Source organism: Nelumbo lutea, chromosome 8, assembly GCF_056320005.1.
Source record: "Nelumbo lutea isolate HS-2025 chromosome 8, American lotus-T2T, whole genome shotgun sequence".
NCBI classification, from domain to species: Eukaryota; Viridiplantae; Streptophyta; class Magnoliopsida; order Proteales; family Nelumbonaceae; genus Nelumbo; species Nelumbo lutea.
The window spans coordinates 59542908-59566284 of NC_142691.1; the positions used below are offsets into that span (position 1 = coordinate 59542908).

Below are 23377 nucleotides of genomic sequence, written 5' to 3' on the forward strand. Positions count from 1 at the left end.
TGATGATGTTCTCTCTGATAAAGTGCTTGTCAACTTCAATGTGCTTTGTTCTATCATGTAGTACCGGGTTGGCAGCGATACTTATAGCTGCCTTGTTGTCACAGAGTTGAGTCATGGGTTTGTCAACTGGAAAACCCAACTCTCCCAATAGATTCTTTATCCACATACCTTCGGCTACTCCGTGTGCCATTGCACGGTACTCAGCTTCAGCACTGGATCTAGGTACCACGGTTTGCTTCCTACTCCTCCAAGTAACAAGGTTCCCTCCTACAAAGATGCAATAACCACTAGTAGACCTTCTGTCACTTTGAGATCCAGCCCAATCTGCATCTATGTAAATTTCAACTCTCAAATGTCCATGTTTCTGGAATAATAAGCCAGCACCTGGGAACTTCTTAAGATACCGCAGTATTCTCTCCGCTGCTTCAAGATGAGTGGACCTAGGTGCATGCATGAACTGGCTGAGGTCACCAACAGCATATGCTATGTCTAGACGAGTCATAGAGAGGTCCAACAATCTTCCTACAAGCCTCTGAAATTGCTTCACATCCTTAAGAGGTTCACCTTGGCTGTCACTTAACTTATGGTTGGGGTCAATGGGAGAGTCAGCTGGTTTAACCCCAATCTTTCCAGTGTCCTTAAGCAAGTCTAGGACATATTTCCTTTGGGATATGAAGATACCCTTTTTTGATCAGGCAACCTCAATTCCAAGGAAGTATTTGGCGGGTCCTAGATCTTTCACTTCTAACTGAGTGGCAAGGAAGCCCTTCAAACTTTGAATTTCATCCTTCCAGTCACCAGTAACAATTATGTCATCCACATATACTATTAGGGCAGCCATTTTACCTTCTACCCTTTTTACAAACTGTGTGATCTGACTAACATTGCTTGTATCCCCTCTGCTGAACTACAGTATGAAATCTGCTAAACCAAGCTCTTGGTGATTGCTTCGGCCCATATAAAGACTTCTTTAACTTGCACACTTTCTGTTCACTTCCTTGAGCCAAAAAACCGGGGGGTTGAATCATATAAACTTCCTCTTCCAGGTCACCATTCAAGAAGGCATTCTTGATGTCAAGCTGATGTAGATCCCAATTCAGATTTGCAGCAAGAGAGAAAAGTACTCTAATAGAGTTCATTTTGGCAACAGGGGCAATGAATCATATAAACTTCCTCTTCCAGGTCACCATTCAAGAAGGCATTCTTGATGTCAAGCTGATGTAGATCCCAATTCAGATTTGCAGCAAGAGAGAAAAGTACTCTAATAGAGTTCATTTTGGCAACAGGGACAAAGGTTTTTGCATAATCAATTCCATATACTTGAGTAAAACCCTTTGCCACTAAACGAGCTTTATACCTCTCCACAGTTCCATCAACCCCATGCTTAACAGTGAACACCCATTTACATCCAACTGGATCCTTTCCCTTAGGGAGATCAACAAGTTCCCACGTGCCATTCTTATGAAGAGCATCAATTTCCTCCTTCATGGCATTTGTCCATTCTAGTACTGAGAGAGCTTCTGCCACATTCTTGGGAATAGGGATACTGTCAATGGAGGTAAGGAAGGCACGAAATGAAGGTGAGATGTCCTCATAGGAAACAAAGTTGGAAATGGGGTGTAGAGTGGTGCACAACTAACACCTTTCCTATGGGCAATTGGAAGGTCAGGATCATTAGCAGCAGGGAGGTCAGGACCATCATTGGGAGTCAAGTTACCTGAGTGAGTATGATCTTCCCCCGAGGAGTTTGATGGCACTTGAGGTACAGCTTCTGGATTCTCCACAGCTCTTGAACTTGGTTGAAATTTGCGATGACGAGAAAAAACACGGAAAGGTAGAGGATCAAGAAGAGAAGTGGGAGAAGGAGAAGGATTAGGAAGAGGAGGAATCTAAACCAATTTCTCCTCATACCTACACTCCCCCTGAGGAGAAACAAGAAAGAAGGGCTCATCTTCAAAGAAGGCAACATCCATGGAGACATAGAATCTCTGAGAAACAGGATCAAAGCAACAATACCCTTTCTGAGAGAATGAGTAGCCAAGAAATATGCACGGGATAGCACGAGAGCCCAATTTCCCCCGGGTGGGAGATAGGTTTTGGACAAAGCACCGACAACCAAAAACACGAGGGATAGAAAGAAGAGGGCCCTTAGGAAAGAGAAGCTGATGTGGGGCTTTGTACTCTAACCAACGAGAGGGCATTCGGTTAATGAGGTATGTAGAACAAAGGACAGCCTCAAGCCAAAATCGTTTGGGAACATTCATGTGTAGTAAACCCCGTGCCACTTCAAGGAGGTGTCGGTTCTTCCATTCAGCCACACCATTTTGTTGTGGCGTATGGGCACAAGAGCTCCGATGAAGAGAGAGCCATGTGAAGCAAAGAACTCCGTGAGGTCACTATGAAAAAACTCTTTTGCATTGTCTGACTGAAATATTTGAATCTCGGTCTAAAATTGGGTGAAGACCATCCGCTGAAAATCTTGGATAATTTTTTGTACTTCCTCACGGGTTCGCATTGGATATACCCAAATGTATCTGGAATAGTCGCCAATGAAGGTAATGAAGTACTTGTAGCCACTCTCAGAAGGTAAAGTAACAGGGCCCCACACATCAGAATGCACAATGTGAAAAAGAAACTCAGATTTACTGTTTCTTTGAGGAAATTGAGTTCTACAATGCTTGCTTAACTGACACGTTTGACAAGAAAAATTAGAAACAGACACTGACTTACACAGTTTTGAGAAAACAACTTTCAGGGTCTCAAAAGACAAATGACCCAGACGACAGTGCCACAAATACATTTTACTCTTTTTGAACTGACTCATAGATTCTGTAACATGAAGGCCAGCCGTATTCTCAAGTAAGAGAACATCAGAAAGAGTAAGGCCGAGGGGAAGAGAGAGAGTTCCTTGACCAGCTATGGAAGTGTATGATCCATCAGCTAGTCTCACTTTATCTCTTCCGGAAAGAGGGTGATAAGTTTGAAAGTAAGAGGACATACCAGTCATGTGTTTTGACGCTCCAGAATAAATGATCCATGGAGAGTCAAGGTTGTGAGAAGCAACATGGAAAGTTGTGGCAGGATTACCTGATGTGGATGCAAAAGAGGTGGTGGGAGGAGCATCCATCTGGCGAATTGCTCTACCATAAACCTCCAAATGGTCACGGAAGGAGTTTACAATATCCTCCCTTGGGTCAGATCTAGAGTAGCTATGTTGGCCATGTGGTGTTTGAGTCATATTAGAAGTGGAGGGGTGATTCTCCCGAGTAACCATGTTGGCCATGTGGTGTTTCTTGGTACCTTGTTGCCCAGACCTTCTAATTACATCTGAGCCTTGCTTCTTAGGTAGATCCTAAGCCCACTTTGGTTTCCCATGGAGATCCCAACAAGTATCTTTGGTGTGTCGGGGCTTCTAACAATTAGTGCACCACAATTTTTCCTTATTCATGATTCTAGGTTTAGAATCAAAGGCACAACTAGGCACTTGCTGATTTTTGGTTTCAAGAGAACCAAACACAAACACTACAGCTGCAGTATTAGATTGCATGACCTACACTTTGTAGGAGTCCACAAAACAATATACGGACACTGCACTTGCAGTGTAACCAGGTCTAAATGACCTACAATTTTACAACTTTCATGCAGCTTCTCAGTAGGAACAGCAATACAAGTGGTGCTTCGCCACACCTAATCGGCTGATATCCACTTTCCAGGGCAGCCGAACAGTCACTTAGGGGTTAGGGTTCAACAACAGTCCCTTAGAGAGCTGAATAGAGCAACACACAATCGGAGGAGGGAAAAAAAATAGTCGAACATTCCCTACTCAGATTTTAGGACATTAACAGTCCATCAAAAGAGTGCAACAAAAGAACCATAAACAGAGAAACTTCAGTTCAGTACCCAGGTCACCCGAACTGTGAATAGGCAGTACACTCATGGACCCAATCTTCTCTGCAGACCAGAACCCTTCTTCGTACATCTGGGATGGTTTTCTACAGTCTTCTTAGCCGAGCAACCCCAGAAAACATGTAGCAAAACCCTTTTCTGCGCTAGGAAGTTGAACAGTCAGCGTTCTTCCTTGTCTTCGAGCATCAGAACTATAGCTTCTACGCAGCAGTGAAGAGAGACCTCAGCTGGTTGTTTTCCAGGCCTAGTCGGTCCTGCTCTGATACCATATTGAGCAAAAGAAGAAGAAGAAGAAAGGAAGGAAGAAGAAGAAGAAGAAGAGAGAAGAGGCTACAGACTTAAGGCCTCAAAAGAACTGCTTCATGCGAGTGAAGCATTTCTTTCCGACTAAGAGAAGAATTACGCAAGGAGATCCCCTATCCCCTTTCCTTTTTACCCTAGTGGCAGAAGTTCTAAGCAAAATGGTGTCAAAATCTCACCTCCAAAGACTAATAAGAGCTTGGAGGTTAGGTAGAAACCAGGTGGTTGTTACCCACCTCCAATTTGCAAATGATACTATCTTTTTCTGTGAAGGAAATAGTGGGAAATTGGTGGCAAACCATAAGGTGTTGTTGAAAAATTTTGTGGGGATGACTAGATTGAGGATAAATTGGACGAAAAGTGGTAATTGTAGGGATCAACTTGGAAGAAGGGAAACTCCTAAGATTTGTTGAGATCCTGGGTTGTGAGATCAGAAATTGGCCAATTAGTTACTTAGGTCTACCTTTAGGAGGAAACCCAAGGTCGGATGGGTTTTGGAAGCCAATCGTTGAAAGATTTGATAGGAAGCTAGCCTTGTGGAAGAGGAATTACATTTCCTTGGGTGGAAGAATAACCTTGATTAGAGCCACTTTGGAAAACCTCGCCATTTATTCCCTCTCAACCATTAGAATCCCTTCTAGGGTAGCAAGGCACTTAGAGAAATACATGAGAGACTTCCTTTGGGATCCAGGAGAGGAAAGGAAGGGCCATTTGATAAATTGGGAACAGGTTAGCAAACCCAAGGAACAAGGGGGTTTAGGAGTAAGGAACCTTTTGCTAAGGAACAAGGCTCTACTAGAAAAGTGGCTATGGTGCTTCCCTTTTTACCACCTCTATGTGCTTGCTAAGGAACAAGGGGGTTTAGGGTGTTATCTTAACACCTCCATGTGCTTGTAATCAGTTTTTTTTTCGATTTCAATAAAATTTCTCCTTTTACCTTCCAAAAAAATCACTTCTTAAAATACCTCCATTCCTAACATGCACCACAACTTAAATAATTCAATATTTCCCTGAAGATAACACCAGCCAGTTTGCCTAAAAAGAAATGATGTAACCTTTGTATCAACACAACCATTGGATCTCTCAAAGCTTCTCGTGAGTAAAACAAGGAGATTCTAGCATGACAACAACTAGCTATTACACCACGCCTACAGGGATCCAACAGCTTAATCATACTCAAAAGCACTTTTGACTCCTAACCATGACAACACAAATCCTTAACTGATTAGATGATACTCATGGTAACTAATGGCTCTTGCCCAATGCATTAACAACACAATACCTTGTGGAGGATCATAGTTCCTACCAAAAGACACAGCCAATGACAACAAAACACTACCAATCATCAAAGATAAAACAACAAATATGACAGTATGAGGAACACTATACCCATGGTAGTTCCCTAGGTTTCAAGTAAAAATATGTATCCTAGGGTAGTTCCCTAGGTTCCATAATCATGCTTCCTTAATAATTATAAATAATTTTCATGAGAAAAAATATAAACTTCATGTTAAAGTATAGAAAATCAACATATTCCAACATATTCATGAGAAAAAAAGAAGAAAGAAAAGAAATTTCAAAAAATATAAGGGTTGAACCCCTATTTCTGTTATAGGAAAAGAAGAAAAGAAAAAGGTGGAAGAAGAAAATTGGTATATAGTATAGACACACAAAATTAGTAAAGAAAAAGAAGTAAATGTGTTGGTTAGACAACATTTTAAGTTCTTCCTTACTTATTGGTTCAAGTTTTGAAGTCTTTCAGGGTTCAATACAGCACTTAGCAATGTTTGTGTTGATTAAACCCTAACAAATAAGAAAATAATAGAAAGAAATTAGTATATTTACACACAAAATGAATATTTAAGTTTAAAAATGCCTATTTCAAACTTATAACCTCAAAAAATTAAGAATATAAAAGTTTTGTCTAGCACACTATAGAAAACTGCTTGGTGGTTAGGCGAGGCGAGCCTCCAAGGGTGCCTTGTCGCCTAGGCATCGTCTTGACAACTATGACTATACCAGGACTGTAACATATCAAATAACCCTAATCACACAAGAACATAAAATAATTGGACCTACTCAAGACAGATTTTCCATTAACACAAACCTATAGTCCTTTAAATATTTCATCAAACATGTACAGCACATTGAATCATGGTGCTGGAAACACTTCAATGATTCAGCAGTCACCTCCATTGCAACAGAAATTACCAAGGATCCTCAACTAAGAAGTGTGACCACAACCAAAAGATGCCAAAAAAACCACTCCCCTCTCGATTATGGTTCAAATCTAAAGTTTCGCCAACTTGCAACTGGACATTCAAACCCTACTCAATATCACTCAAAACAATACTAGGCCCAAAATTTAGCTATGAATTGCTACCAGAGGTATCCAAAGATGTTAAATACCTTTAACAAACAAGACCAATCACAAAAAGTTTTAAAATACGTAAAATTTTTATCAAAGTCAGATCTAGCAATAGAACACCTAAATAATGTCACTAAAATAAGGAATAGATTTGGACACAAATAGGAGTGTGAAACAACAAAATTACTATTAATTTTGGACTACCATTTATAAAAATCCTGTAATTACTATTCTACCAAAAAAACTGATCTAGCACAACCAACTAGCTAACCATCTATGATGTTCATACAGATACAGACATGGACACAGATATGAGAAATGGCAATGCAACTATTCATTTCCTAAAATCTCAGCCATGATACAGGTACGAATATTCCATGCAATATGCTTATGCCATGTGTTAACATCTAGTTTTTGAACCTGCCATTTTTCAAGTTTTATGTCATGTCAAACTTAATTAAATCTCCAACCCTTTTGTTTAATCCAATGAATCTGGGACAGAGATGGGAACATGAGAGGGCAGACTATGATACCATATAGAGGAATCTAAAGGTCATTTAGTACTCATCTCTAAATAATTCAACCAGTTATCATTGAATGGACAACCTAAACTATCAATAGAATTTCCCAATACAGAATAAAATACTGAAAACATAAGAACAGAAGAGTAAAGAACTGACAAGAGGCTGAACATATAATTTAACGAGTTTACGAAAGGAAATATGCACCCATAATTTAACGATGGATATGCCACTGAACAGAATGGAATGGAGAAACAGGATACATCATGTGGTCAACCCCACATAGTTGGGCAAGGCTTAGACGATGACAACGATGACAATGATGGTGATGCTTGAAAAATAAATGTGGTAAAAAAAATAGCAGGAGCATCTCAAGTACAGAGGAAAAATGGTTCCTAAGCATACAAAACGAGTAATAGTAATGATTATCCCCTTAGTAGCACCCAAAAAATAGCAGGTGTAAGGGCATAGACATGTAAAAGATCATAGACCCAGTATAACCTGTCTCGAACCAAAATTGAGCCAGCCCGGCCCAACCGGAGTCACAAAATAGAAAATATAACCAAACCTTGAGTTAAGCATATGAGCTAGTGGTTGACAACTAGCCATCTAGCTGACATGGCATAATTAGAAGATTCCAAAAATTATCCCATTTAAGAAAGAGGAGAAAATATATAAGTAGGACTCATCATTGTACTGGGGGAGGGCACATAGTGGCTGACAATTAGCCACCAAGGCTGATCCCTCTTAGGAGAGCACATAGAGCATCCCGTCTCAGGGTCCAGCCATTCCCTCCTTACCAATCCTTCAAACCACACTCCTCAGACCCTTGGGCAAGCACACCTATACAGCAGGAGCATCTCAAATACAGAGGTAAAATGATGCCTTAAAATAGAAAATGGAATAATAGTAATGGTTATCCCCTTAGAAGCACACAAAACTTGATAACGGTCAAGCAATCTATCAATGTTACTGGATTGGTGGGGCTAAAGACTGACCACACCACCAGCCACTCAACTAGTCGAGCTAAACTGTGCACAGACAGGCATATTATAATTAAAGGAGTAACACAGATTCAACCAAGAAAAAATACCTGCAATTTCTAACAAAATTCTAAAGTAGCACAATCAGGATGTTTGATGGTTTTTTTAGGGTGTGAATATCTAGGTGTAAGGGTTTGGGGAGAGAGAGAAAGAGAGAGACCTGCAAAACTCGTTTCTGCCGAGCCTCCTTGTTCTGTGCATCACGATCAGCCATTGATGGATGATTAGTTAACTTATGAGGATGCTCCACGCCTCCATCCTTTTGATAACAATTATTGCATACATCATAATCAGGACAGATTTCACAGCGCCAACCTTGACCGGCCTCAATGTCATGATGGCAGATGTTGCATGTAGTCACAAAAGCAGGTGCAGTTGGATTATGAAGATGATATAGGACCATCATAGAAGAATGCTTAGCCCGCCTTAAAGTATCATATTGATAATGGTTTCCTTGACAAAGACTCAGAAATGCCTGCCTAGTGTCAAAGAATTCACTCTCAAGAATTTCATCTTTATCCTTGGTATCTCCAGGTACATCATTAATTTCAACCTGCATAGATTCTCAAATAAGATGTCGTCTATACTGATGCACATTTATAGTAGAAAAGGCATCAGAGTTCAAAAATACAAGGAAATATGTGTTGATGGATCACAAGGTTCTACTTAACAACAATTATTCTCATGAATATTCAAGAATAAAATTATTAGAATACACATCTAAGTCCATCCACTTAAACCACTAGAACTCTCAAATTAGAGAGCTTCAATGTAACTTACTAACTAGATTTTAGAGATGATCTAGTCCAGAAAATATACATTAAACATTCTGGCCCAAACAAAGCAATTGCATAGTTCCTTTCTAGAAAACTCACTGGATACAATGCATGCTTCTCTCTGCTATTAATAGGATGTCTCTCCCTTACTAACTAGAATTTAGAGAGATGATCTAGTCCAGAAAATATACATTAAACATTCTGGCCCAAACAAAGCAATTGCATGGTTCCTTTCTAGAAAACTCACTGGATACAATGCATGCTTCTCTCTGCTATTAAAAGGATGTCTCTCCCTTTCTTCAAGTTTTTGTTCTGCATCATGACACCTGTAATAAAATAGAATAATCAGCACCGACATAAAGACCAATATAAAACTAAAATAGAGAAATATGTCATCTTATAGATTGGCACTAACTGTTAGTGCTACAAACTCCTTGAACAAATGTTACTTCTGCACAAATTTAGCAAAAGTGGCAAATCAATAAACATATTTTTCATCGATCAATAAAATCATCATCATCTAAGAATTTTTTTGGTAAATAACAGAATTTCATTAAGAAAAATCCAAGCTACCCATAGAAGAACAGCAGGGCATGAGTTACAAAGCCAGCATGACTCACAAAAATACAATTAAATTACAGAGTTACAAAATGATTCAAGGCCCTGGTTCACCCCAATCCAAAAAATTCCTTTCTGCTCCAGCATTAGCTAATGCATTTGCCAGGCTGTTGGCAGTTCTAGGAATCCATTTGAATGAGGTATACAAATTGGAACCCAATCATGACTAGATCCAGTGGAGAGTCATTGCTAACTAATGAAGTGTTTACACCATAGATAGAAGTTGAGAACAATGCAAACTACCAACTTGGTTCTAGTATTATTAAAACCCTCATTAAGAAGAAGTGCCAATTCATGAGAGCAGAAGATGATCGTGCACATTGCTAACTTCTCTATGAGGATGATTGCTGGTGTCGGTGGCCAGCTCCGGTGACGGCGGCAGATTCCGGCAACGGAGAAACACGTAAAGGTTTTCAAGCAAAGTGCCTGATAATGGCAGAGGGAAGATTCGTGAAAGCAACCAAGTGGAGACGAGTGTTGCAGATTGAAGCTAAAAAATTTGTCTTGGAAGAACAAAGAATCAAAGAACAGTGGTCTTTGAAGATAAGGGAGGAAAGAAGGGCTACGGTTTTCCTGATTGGAGATGTTTTGCAGTGGCTACAAGGCTTCGTTGATGGAGCTATACGATCAGTGAAGAAGCAAGGATGGAAAAGTTCGATGTCATCTTTGGACCGGAAATATGAAGCAATCCTTAGATGGAACCAGAAGGGGCGGTTCGTTACAGTAGTAATAGAAGAGTTTCAAGGAGGGAGGAAACAAATGATATGCCTGCCAGAAGGCAAGAAAAGCAGGGGGTGGAAGTTGTTCACAGATTCCCTGCAAAATTTCTTGATGTTCATCGAAGAGGGTGTTAAGGTTGGCGGTAAAGTGGAGACAGTGGAAGCAGAACAAGAACAAACCTACGAAACCTGAACTCCAGACCCTTTTGAAAAAGAGAATATCTATATGGTTGTTGTGAGTTCTCAATCTGCAACTAAACTTGCGATGGAGGTAGAGAAAGGGGTCTGGGCCAATAGATATGTTATTACTTTTCAGAAAAAGGTGAACGACTGGCAGGGGGTTCTAGAGTCAGTGAAGAAAGAGCTTCACATTAAAGCAACGGCTGCACTACTTCCTTTCTGTGAAAACAGGGCTTTACTAGATGTCGGAGAAGAGAAGCTGGAACTGGCAACGTTTAAAACAGGAGAAGGCCTGGCACTGATCGAGCGGTGGAATATGTCGTGTAATGAAACTGAAATCGATGACCTTAGAGCTGATGTGAAGGTTGCAGGCCTACTATTCAATCTCTGGAAGGAGGAAGTGTTTGAAAAAATTGTAACAGCTCTAGGAGGCAAGCTTGAAGGTTATAGTTTTGATAACTTGTTCGCCGTGAAAATGAGGATCGCCGGGGTTAAGCCATATTTAATCCCTAGGTATTGCAAGCTCCCGGTGGAAGGCAGGTGGTGGCACCTGTGGTTTGCAACGGCAGTTGAAGCGTCGCAGTGGCAGGGAGGTCGAGAGCTGGAAGGTGATGAGCTGGAAAGGTAGTTTCCAGGTGGCATTAGGAGAATGAAGGAAGGAGTGGATATGATGAAAGGGGAAGGCGAACAGTCTTTCTCGACTAACAAAAAAAAGGGGGCAACAAGAATTAGTAAATATTCAAATAAAATTGAATTTGCCCCAGAGGAATGAAGAAAAAACCCTTTGTTGAAATAGTTCGGTCTGGACTTGGGTCAGACCCAGGTTGTGGACTGATAGGAGCTTCGGTTACACAAGAGGTGGCTAGATCCGACCCGTTGAAGAGGTCAGAGTGGGTCTCTGGCTCATGTGACTCACTAAATAGTCACGTGGGAGGAGGTAAAATGAAAGATACAGGGGACAAAAGTTTTGGTCTATCATCTTCTCCAACAGAGCAAAACAAGGCTCCTGCTACGGCTAAGTCTGGTTCACGTTCCTCTTTGCATTGGGTTCCTATACAAAGAATGGAAGGAATTGGCAAGATAAAAATCCCTGCTGATCAGCCTAATCCAAGGTACAATCGAACCAGATCAGAGGAAAAAGATCTAATGGAAGGAGGCTGGATGGACTGTGACGTGTCAGAGGACGAATCTGAAGATGAGGTAGAGTCTGTTCCAGGTAGTGTTGAATCACAGGCAGATACAGAGGTTCTGAACTTCGGCAATCTGTTTGACGGTGAGACAACGGAGCCGGTTTTTTCCACTTCCAATGTTTCAGCATCGACTAGTGATAGTGTGTTTGAGGCCCAACCTTGCGTGAATGGGAGGCTCGAAAACACTGCTACAAATCTAGATGGTCCATTTCCAATTAGAACCTCAAACAGGGTAGTGGTAATGAGACTATCAAGGATTACCAAAGGCTTAATAAAGGTTTGCCAGGCAGGGATAAGACACAGAGCACAGGAAGTTTTTCACAGGTGAATTCCTTCCCGGAATTTGGTTCCCAGCAGGTCTACCCTATTAAAGATCGTGTTCCTCCTCTTCCTGTGATGGGAAAGGAAATTCCTCTGTCCCTTCCCCCCCCCCAGGTACAGCAGTTAATTTGTTTTTGGGTGCTAATGTGAATTCACTGTCTCATGCCAACTCTCCAGGTTTCCAGCCTCTCCTTTTGCTGCAGGCCGTGGATGCAACAACGACTGTCACGGATATTGGGGGTGAGACTGTAGTTGTTGAAGAGATGGGAGAAAGAATTTGGGGTTTAATTGCACAACATTTGAAAGAAATGACGAGAAAGGTGTTAGAGGAAAATAAACACACAGAGAGGAAGGAAGAAATGAACAGGGGGGAAGGGTTGGTGGCAGACAAAAAGGAAGAAGACAGGACAGAAAGTATTGTGGAGAAGTTGGTTTTTAAGGTGAAGAATCCTAATGACCTAAAAAACTACTTAAGGACCAAGAAAACTGAGGTGAAGGTGAGAAAAAGGAAGATGAGTGAAGTGGAGAGGTTAAAGCTTGATGTGCAGGGAGATAGAGAGTTTAGTGAGAGGAAAGGTAGGAGAAGAGGAGGCAAGTAAGACAAGGAGCCAAGGGATACAAAAGCGAAGTGACTTGATGAAAATGATCAGTTGGAATGTTCAAGGGTTAGGGAGTGCGAGGAAGAGAGCCCTAATAAAGGAATTGCTGAAGAAGGAGAAGTCGGAGGTTGTTTTCTTGCAAGAAACTAAGCTTTCGACATTTAATGACAGATGGCCAGAAGTATATGGAGGTCTAGGGGCATTGGTTGGGCAATGTCACTGTCATTAGATTCCTCAGGTGGTATGGTAGTACCATAGTTGTCAAGGCGGGCGCCTAGGCAATGCCTAGGTGACAAGGCGCCCTTGGAGGCTCACCTCGCCCAGTTGCCTAGCAGTTTTGTACACTAGGTTATAAAATACTTTTAGATTTTTTATTTTTTGACACTATATAAAATAGACATTATTAAACTAAAATATTCATTTTATGTGTTTATATACTAATTTTTTTTATTATTTTCTTTTTTTTAAGGGTTTAATCAATGCAAACATTGCTAACTGTTGTATTGAACCCATGGTTCGCAGTATCGACACACCTTTGTGTATTGGCAGAGGTGTATTGGTACTTATAACGATACTCCCCCTATTTTTTTTCTTTGGTTTTCAATTTCATTTTTAAATATATATTATTTAAAAAAATGGGTCACCGAAAACACCTGTAAACAAGTATCGGGACCCCAAAGATACAATACAATACACTCGATACGGGGCGTATCATATCAAAATTTTGATCCTTGATTGAACCCTCAAAATTTTCAAAACCTGAACCTATAAGCAAGGGAAGAACTTAAAATTTTGTCTAATCCACACATTTTCTTCTTCCACTTCTTCTTCCTCTTCTTCTTCCACCTTTTCTTTTCTTCTTCCCTATAACAAAAGTAGGGGTTCAGGCCCTATATTTTTTGAATTTTCTTTACTTTGTTCTTTTTCTTCTCATAAAATGTTGATTTTCTAGACTTAAACATGAAATTTATACTTTTCTTATGAAAATTATGAATAATTATTAAGGAAAGATGGTTATGGAACCTAGGGAAATACCCTAGGATCTAGGGTTTTACTTAAAAATATCCATCGCCTAGGTGTCACCTAGGCGCCCCCTGTCGCCTAGCCTCGCCTTGGCGCCTTGAAAACTATGGGTAGTAATATAGAAGAGCATGTTGCTGAGAAAAGAGGAATTGATAGGGAAGTTTACAATGTCTCAAATTTCGAAATGAAGAGGATGGTTTTGAATGGGTGTTAACATGCATTTACGGACCTAATGGGTATAGGGAGAGGAATGAAATGTGGGAAGAGCTTGAAGATATACGGGGATTGTGGGATGGACCATGGTGTATTGGAGGGGACTACAATGTAATAAGATTTGTTGAGGAGTCTAACAAGATGAGACAAAGGGAAACCACAAGTATGAGGAAGTTTAATGAATTCATAAACAATTGTGAATTGAAGGAGGTGCCTCTTGGGAGTAGTAATTTCACTTGGTCCAATATGCAATCTAACCCAATCTGCTCTAACCTTGATAGATTTTTATTTACAGTGGATTGGGAAGCCCACTGGGGAGATTTGACCTCTTTGGCTCTACCTAGGTTAACCTATGACCACTAGCTTATCTCTTTATCTAAGGTGGAACTAAGAGGAAATGGTCCAGCCCGGTTTCAGTTTGAGAACATGTGGCTTAGTCACCAAGGGTTTAGAGAAAAGGTAAAGGACTAGTGGATGGAGATTAATATTAGTGATAAGTGGGAGGGTATGAAGTTTCAGCATAAGCTTAAAGAGTTGAAAGCAAGGATCAGGATTTGGAATGATCAACAATTTGGCAGATTAGAAAAGAAGAAATAGGAGGTAATTGATAATATTAAAATGCTGAATAGTAAAGAAAATGATGGATTTTTTGGAGAAAGATAAAAGCAAGAAAGAGGGAGGCTGAGAAAGGAACTGGAGGACATTCTTTTTAAAGAGAAGATCTCTTGGAGGCAGAAATCTAGGCAAACATGGCTGAAGGAAGGGAATAGAAATACGAAATTTTTCCATACCTTAGACAATGACAGGAGGAAAATTTTCATATCAAAGTTGGAAGTTGAAGGGGAAACAATTGATCAACAATTTGAAATTGCTAGTGCCGTTGTTAACCATTTCAAGTCGATCTCCAAAACCTCTTTCTAAAAGACTTGGTGTGGATGGATTAGAGTCGCCAAGAATTGAGGAGGATCAAAAAAGATGGTTAGAAAGAAGGTTTGAGTTGGAGGAAATAAAGGAAGCAATCTTTACAATGGATAGATCTAAAGCACCAGGTCCGATGGCTTTACTATGGCTTTCTACCAAGACTATTGGGATATTCTGAAGGAGGATATCCAAAAGGTATTTAATGAATTTTTTAACAGAGGGGTAATTAATCCAAGTCTAAATTCTACCTTCATCACCTTGATACCAAAGAAGGCAGGAGCATTACATCCCAAGGACTTTACGTCCATTAGTCTTGTTCATAGTCTTTATAAAATCATTGCCAAGGTGCTATCAAGAAGAATTAGATCAGTGCTTCCTTCTATTATTTCTTTAAATCAAGGGGCCTTCGTGCAGGATAGGCAGATCTTGGATCAAATTCTTATTGCCAATGAGAGTGTGGAGGAGCTAAAGAGATCTGGAAAGAAAGGATTGGTTTGCAAGCTTGATTTAGTGAAAGTTTATGACTTGGTAGACCGGGATTTCTTAGTGGAAGTTATGAGGAATTTTGGCTTTGGAGATAAGTGGTGTAAGTGGATTAAGGGTTGCATTAGTACCTGTCATTACTCACTCTTGACTAATGGCATAGTGGTTGACCACTTCCCAGCCATCAGAGGAATTCGACAGGGGGATCCTCTTTCTCCTTTCTTGTTCACTCTAGTAGAAGTACTGGGTGTTCTTTTTTAGAGAGCAGATATGAGGGGTTTGATGAGAGGTTGGAGAGTGGGAAGAGTACCTATCACTCATTTGCAATTGTTGATGATATTGTTCTAGTCTGTGAGGGAGGTGATCTGAGTTGGGTGAGGAATATGAAGGAGGTGACACAAGTTTTTGAGAAAATGACAATTTTGAAAAGTCAACTTCAATAAGACTTGTGTAGCAGGCATCAACATGGAAGATGAAGTTTATGAATGTGCAATGATTTTGGGGTGTGAGGTATGTTAGTGGCCTATGACTTATTTGGGTTTACCTTTGGAGGGAAATTCTAGAAGTGTGAATTTTTGGAACCCGGTGGTGGATAGATTCTCAAAAAGGCTTGCCTCCTAGAAAAGGAATTATCTATCGATGGGTGGGAGAATCACTTTGATCAAATCAACATTAGCAAAATCTGCCAGTGTACTTCCTTTCAGTCTTTAGAATGCTAGTGGGGATTTGTAGAAGGCTAGAGAAGGTAATGAGGGATTTTTTATGGGAACCAGGTGAGGAGAGGAGGGATCATAGGGTGAGATGGGAACTAGTGATTATAAGTAAGAAGCTAGGGGGTCTAGGAATTAGGAATATTCAGAAGTAGAATACAGCCTTACTGGGTAAGTGGCTATGGAGATTTCCGATGGACCAAGACAAATTGTGGACAAAAGTGATAAAGAGCAATCACGGACTGACGGCAGATGGTTGGGACGCTGGAATTCCAGCTAGAGCTTCAGCAACAACACCTTGGAAAGCCATCCATGCCATTCTTCCTTGTTTTCTACCCTTCGTCAGGTACAATTTGTGTTCTGGAAATATGGTGAGGTTCTGGGAGCATGTGTGGGTGGGGGAGACACCACTTAAAGATCAATTTCCTTTCCTTTTCTCCCTTTCTAGGTACAAAAACTTAACTGCCTCATCTTTAGTTTCTTCCGTTGGCCCAGGATTTCAAATTAATTGGGATTTGGGTTTCAAACGAGGTCTCAGAGATTCTGAGATGGATTTGGTGTGGTCATTGACTCAGGTTCTCCAAAAGGTTTTTTTAAATCCAATTAAGGAGGATTCCTGAATTCGGACCCTCTCTTCTGGCTCTTTCAGTTGTGCCTCCTTTTTTAGTGCTCTAACCCACTCTTCTATTACTCTTGCCTCTCCCTTCCCTTCTAAAGAAGTGTGGGGAAGACTGGTCCCACCTAGGGTTGGAGCACTCTATTGGGAAATAGCTTTGGAGAGAATTAATACCTACAATCTCCTTCAAAAAAAGAAGCCTTTTTGGTGCTTGTCCCCACACTGGTGCACCCTTTGTAAAGCTGATGGTGAGTCTTGTTCTCATTTACTTATATCCTACCATTTTATTTCTTCTATTTGGGAGTGGTTTCTCTCTTTATTTGGTTGCAGGTGGACTCCTCCATCAAGCATTCGTAGCCTCTTCACTTATGTAGTTGGTTGCCGGATCAAAAAGAGGGGAAAGATCTTATGGAGATGCACTAAGGCAGCAGTTTGTTGAACGATTTGGGAGGAAAGGAACCAAAGGATATTTGCTGAAAAAGAAAGAAGTAGGGACACAGTTATAGAAGTAATCTCATTGAGGGTAGCACAATGGGTAAAAACAAAGAATCTTTTTGAAGATGTTTCAATAGAGGCCATCATGAATAATTGTCGGGAGATAGCAGTCTCGGTCCCAGTAGACTGAATATCCTTCAGATGTGGATCCCTCCGATGGAAAGCTTTATCAAACTCAACTTTGATGGGAGCAGTGAAGGAAACCCAGGGCCATCAGGGGTTGGTGGTGTGTTCAGAATAGAGGCAGGTTCAGTTATAGCCCTTTTCCGTGGACCAATTGGAGTTGGAGACTCTTTGAGAGCAGAGATTCAGGCCCTCCTGGAGGAGGTAAAAAGAGCTAACGTGTTGAATATAAATAAGCTGGTTATTGAAGGCGATTTGCAAGTGGTAATTGGCTGGATAGAGAAGGCAAACGAAGGGTTATGGGCATACATTAATGATAAAAGGCATTTCAAGTGGCTAACACAAGGAATGGATGTGCGTATCCGATGGGTTAAAAGATGTGCTAATTCATTTGCAGATGCTTTGGCCAAATAGGGGGTGGGAAGAAGTCATTTGTTTTGGGCTACCATGTAATCTTTTTGTTGGGGATGGTAAGAGGGTTTACCTCCCCCCACCTTTGTATTTTAATCTTCTTATAATCTAATGAAAGTTTCCTGTTACGGATAAAAAAAAGGTATACAAATTTCAACGTAGCATCTGAACCGATCTCACTAAAAGCCCGACTTTCCTAGGAATATCCTACTTATTTTCCATCCAAGATATGATAATCTGACGATTCCCTTCTATATCTATCTTGGTCCACCCGTTCACTGCTATTAATTTCACTAGTGTTAGTAGTAAAGCCTGCATCTAAGCTTGCAATCAGTTTGTTATTCCTATTGAACCTGAAAAGCTCAAAAGGATGTTGCCGCTGCTGTAATCCCTAATTACTCCACCTATTCTTGAAGCACCTGGATTTTTTGAAATGCACCAACCAAATTTAACTTCAGCCTAAGCAACAACATTTTTCCATTCTCTTAATAAACATTCATTGATACTCCCTCGAACTCATCGCAAACCATCACCCAGTGTGTTATCCTCATAGCTATGAGCTCGATAAATTTATCAAGCTTCATTGCTTTTTCCTAAAAATTCTAGTATTCTTTCCCTCCATAAGTACCACATCACAACAATTCTTGTGCAGTCCAATAGAATCTTCTCCCTTTTTGTTTGATGAGGCTAAAGACACCAGGAATTTCATGACATTAGATGGAGCTACTCACAGACTTCCAAGGCTAAAGACAAAATGATTCCACACCTGACTTGTATATTGGCAGTTTAGCAGAAGATGATTAGCACTTTTCCACTCAGGAAGAGAAGATACCAGGTTCTTTTTCTTTGAAGTTTCAATAGGTGTTTAAGGTTTGACTTACTGAATACCTTTCACTTTTGATGGGATTGGACAGTGCCTAACATCTTTGAAAGGAAAAAGGTTTTATAGCAGCATGATGATACAATAACTTAAAAAAGGTGGAACAAGAGAAATGACCATTAGAAGTAAGAGCCCACGCCCTTTCAACTGCCCCATGGACATTTTAAGAACTCAAGTTGGTTTACCAATTCTTCAACTTCAGACTCCCTCAGTCCTCTCCTTAAACCCAAATCCCAACAAAGGTCAGTTCCATCAAAAGAAGTAAGTTCAGAAATACATTTATTTTTTGAAAGTAAAGAGGTTGTAAATTCTAGGAAAGTTTTGGCTAAGTGGAATCTCACCCCACCGGAGATGATCCCACAACTTCACCTTTGTACCTGATATTGAACCATACCTAATATGTTGAGAAAAGGTAGGGAACCATACCTACTCTGATAACCAAGCAGCCATAAACATTGTTCATAACCCTGTACAGCATGATCTAACTAAGCAATAAACATATTGAAATGGACAGGCATTTTTATACAAGAATGTATAGGTAGCAGAGAGGCATGCAAGCCATTTGTAAAATAAGCAGATCAGCTGGCCGATTGCTTAACTAGAGTTCTAAAGCCCCAGCTTGAAGACAAGAATGTAATCAACTGTTAAATCATAATTTACACCCTATTCTATAAAGATAAATTAATTAGCATGACATTTACAAATTCACACCTTCCCTTCATTTCTCTTCTCTTCCTTCCACTTAATTAACAATGAATTTTATTATGTATAACCAGTAATGTACAAGTTTTCCTATCTCTTCTCTCTTCATAATCAAGCAAATTAATCACCTAAATTATAAGTTATCCTTAATCCATAATTGCATTTTTTATCAGCATTTAATCCATAACAGCATTGGCTTGATTTGGCAAAGGCAAAGCATTGAACCAAATAAGTTTTACAAGTATTAAAAAAAAAAGCATTATGTTGTACACAAATACCTTATTGAGTATTTTTCTTCTAAGAGGATTGTTAAGTATCAATAATATAATGCCTTGAAAAAAACATAATAGCAATTAACATGTCAAAAACTATAATACTGGAAAAGGAGTGCATTGGTAAAAAGCAACAAAGTTCATCAGAATGGTTAAGAAAAGATAGAAATAGACAGGCACTTATTTTAAGATTAAAGATAATCACACAGGCAGCACTCTTTTATAAGATGAAGAATTCAAGTTTTTGCACCTAGGTAATTCCATTTTAGGAGGTGTAAAAAAGATTTCAATCAAAATTAGGAGAAAATATCCTGAAATGGGAAAATCTTGCACTCCTGAGGAAAAATTATTATATTTTCTTGATTATAAAGATCTCCATTCTTTTAATCCTTCTAAATATGCAGTGTCCAGATTGTGGGAACTTGAACAATGCAGAGGCATGAACAATATTGACAATGTTGGAACCATCTTCAATGTTCTAAATGGGACTTCAACAAGATTGAACCAATAAAGAAATAAATAGTCATACATCCACAAGGCTAATGCCTAATGGATTTTATAAAACATCCTGTTAGAAGAAATGTAGTCCTTACTCCATGTTCAATAATGGAGGACATGGCCATAAGGATATAATGTTATAAAGGAATGTCTTTTCCTCAACTCTATTTCCTTTAAAATATATGACCAAACACATGTAATTTACAAGATATAACTTAAACCTCAACAGAGGAGTTCAAGAAAAAACAAGTTGATATGGTTGAGATTAGAGATTGCTTACCTATCACAAAGTTGAAAATTTTTGCATTGGTTGCAAATCCAGCGATTTCCAGATACCATTAGATGACAACAATGAGTGCACGCATGCTGCAAATGTACCATGATGAAATCTTCCTTCATTGGAGAGATAGTTTCTCCAAGCTGTAGATCAACAACTTTTGTAAGAATAAAAATAACTTATCCAAACAAAGGGAACTTCAAAGGAGCAGCATTTAAAGAACATGCAATAGGCACACACAGATCCAATAAAGTATAAGACTGCAAACTATAAGAAAATGACAAAATCCATGCAAATAAAAGAGAACAACCAATTAAGAGCACTTAGAAATGGAATTTACCTTCTGCATTAGTAGAACATCCTTGGAGGCATTGCCAGAGAGATCAGTTTGACCAGCAGCTTTTAAAGCCCTTTTTGTTATAGTCTTCTTGGTTTTTCCTTTCTTCTGTTGCTTTCTTCCATCTTCTTCCTGACGAAGCAGATTGATCATATCCTCTGCAGCACCAGGCCAGTAGTCACCATCAAAATATGGCAGACGAGCTGCAGTTACTTTAGCCTTACATTCCCCAGAGGATACAAAGAAATGGTCATATAAATTAATTACATCAACCACAATGTTTTCCTTAGCTGCTTTCCTTAACATCGACAAATACCTGACAGAAAGATACCAATGCATGAGGCTACATCTTTTTAGGAACATGGAATCACACCTACAGATAAAAAGCATAAATAGCTGGTAAAATCAAATCCTTGGGAACATCAAGCTCACCACTCCCTAAGTTTATCAGATTTTGGTGTTTTCTGGATTTCAGGATGGCAATATAAAATATAGTCTTCCCCCTTTAGTGGAGGGCAAGCCCATATGTAGCAACTTGTGAAACCCCGTTTCTTGCAATACTCAAGATATCCAATCTGGAAAAGAGAAATGCAAAATTATCAAAAAAAAAAAAAACAAAAATAAACAATTGGCAAGAACAAAATAGCAATACTGAGTAGAATACTAACAAGAATTTCATGATAAACAAAAGTGCGAAGAGCCTCTCCAGTAACTGTTTTGATCTCAGGCCTGAAGTACTTTACGGAATCAAGATATGAGAGATACACACGGCGCTGATTTGGGAACGCGCATTCTGAACCAAATTCTTGAACATACATGCCAAAAAGGCATACTTCCACACCTTCAATCTTCTGAAACAATAGAATTGCCTGGAAGAAGGATTTCAAAGTTCAGATCCTTGGTAATTTTCTGAAGGTTCAAAATAGCCCATCAATCATTCTACCAGCAAACCACCAAGGATAAAAAGTAATATATATATATATATATATATATATATATTCATTGATTTCATAAACGATACCTTCGATTTATATGGAAATTCTGTTGGATAATTCTCTTCTTGGAAAATCTCTAAAAAGCGCTGTTTCACTTCCAATTTTTTGTCGACAGATGATACAACTCTGATTACAAGAGCTTCAGCTCCTTGAACCTGGCAACATTAAATTAAAAACTACTGTAAATATCACTATTTAGAAAGCTGGACTGGACCGGCCAGTCTGACTGGTTGAACCATGACCCAGGGCCTTGGCCGGTTCAGCCATATGATAAGAACCGTAGTTCATGAAAAACCAACCAAAACTGGCTGACCACTGGAAAACCGATGAACAAGTCCCGGTTTTATAGAACCATCTCATCATCAAATGAACCAAAGTTTCAAAATATTAATGGCAAGACTTGAACCATGACCTTTCTATTGTGTGTATCACCTTACTGCCATTAATCCATCACATTATTTGTCTACATTTATGGCTCTAATGTATATATTGCTTTAGTGCACATGTTATTTAAACAAAATATAAGTTAAGAGACTTGAACCATGGTCATTTACTTTAAAATTTAAAGTTTTAACCATTTACTCATTACATTCAAGTACAAAAGCATTTGTAAATTTTTTTTTTTGATAATTGAAAATGATTTCTGTTAGAATGTTAGAGTGATGTTCGGCTGATAAGAGCTCTTATTAGCCCATTCTTATGTTTAACTTATCTTGTAACTGGGCTTGTGTTAATGGGCCTGGGCCTAATCCTGTTTAATGACTTAAGTCATCTGGGTGTCCCATCACTAATCAGGGGCATCCCAGTAATTTCTTGTACCTTGTACCATATTCATCTATAAATAAAGGACTGGTCGACTGGATAGAACAGTTCGACATTCTCTTCAGTTCTGTGGTTCTCTTATCCTCCTTGCTACTTCGAGTATAGCTCTTCAGATTACATGGTATCAGAGCATTAGCTCCTTCCTGGTTTCAGCAGGCGCACTCTTTTCTCTTGCTGTCCTTTCATCTTCTCTCTTCCTTTTCTGGGTTGCTGCAGTGAAGACCTAGGAGTGTAAGAGAGTAAAGCAAGTTCGAACCTAGGGTTTCTCTTGGTTGTAGGACTCAAGGGAAGTAAGACCCAGAAGTAAATGTCCTACTAGATTACACCAGCAAGTAGTAGCTATTGGGCTACTAAGAGAGGTCTGTATAGGACAGACCTGGTTGAGGGCTGATTCAGCAGTCCTAGCACTATCCGAGAGGGGGAGAACTTCCTCTACAGTTGCAGCTTCGTGCTCCAGCAAGACTTGTGCAGAACAAGTGGTAAAGACTTAGCTCCTTCAACTTCAGTTGCAGTCTTGGTGCATCAGAACAAGTGGTAAAGACTTAGCTCCTTCAGCTTCAGTTGCAGTTTCGGTGCATCAGCTTCTACAGTTGCAGTCTTAGTGCATCAGCAAGACTCTTACAGAACTGCGGCAACTTCAGTTACAGATTTTCTTCAGGTCGGTTATCAGCCCTACTCTTGGACTAAACTGGTTCAGTTACAGACCTTTACCTTGTACCAGAACTGTGGCAACCTTTGCACCACACAGTTGCAGCCTTAAACTTTTACCAACACTGTGAACTGGTTCAGTTACAGACCTCTACTTGCTACTGTACCCGTACTGTGAACACAGTGACCAATTTGGCCAGTCCTTAACAGAATCACCTATAGTACTGTGAACAACTCTTGACTGAAGTCAGGATGTCCTCACTATCTGGTGAAGTTTCCTCTAGAGATAACAGACCTGTTACAAGGTCCTCAAACCTGGAAAACCCTAATCTGCACAGCTTGCAGATTACAAGTGTGCTGCTAGATGAGTATAACTTCAAAGAGTGGTCTGTCTCAGCAATGCTGTTCAT

The 23377-nt window shown here is 39.7% G+C and overlaps 1 protein-coding gene across 2 annotated transcripts in view; it reads right to left on the reverse strand.

The window, feature by feature from the left end:
* Positions 1-23377, reverse strand: part of LOC148844441 (histone acetyltransferase HAC1-like) — a 74294-nt gene that overhangs the window by 10371 nt on the left and 40546 nt on the right. For both annotated transcript variants that reach the window (XM_088960103.1, XM_088960102.1), the window contains exons 10-16: positions 21524-21652; positions 21171-21371; positions 20935-21077; positions 20506-20818; positions 20169-20308; positions 9162-9240; positions 8299-8691 (exon numbers count right to left, since the gene is read on the reverse strand). In XM_088960103.1, coding sequence (XP_088816229.1) covers positions 8299-8691; positions 9162-9240; positions 20169-20308; positions 20506-20818; positions 20935-21077; positions 21171-21371; positions 21524-21652 — 1398 coding nt within the window. The remainder of the gene's footprint in view (positions 1-8298; positions 8692-9161; positions 9241-20168; positions 20309-20505; positions 20819-20934; positions 21078-21170; positions 21372-21523; positions 21653-23377) is intronic.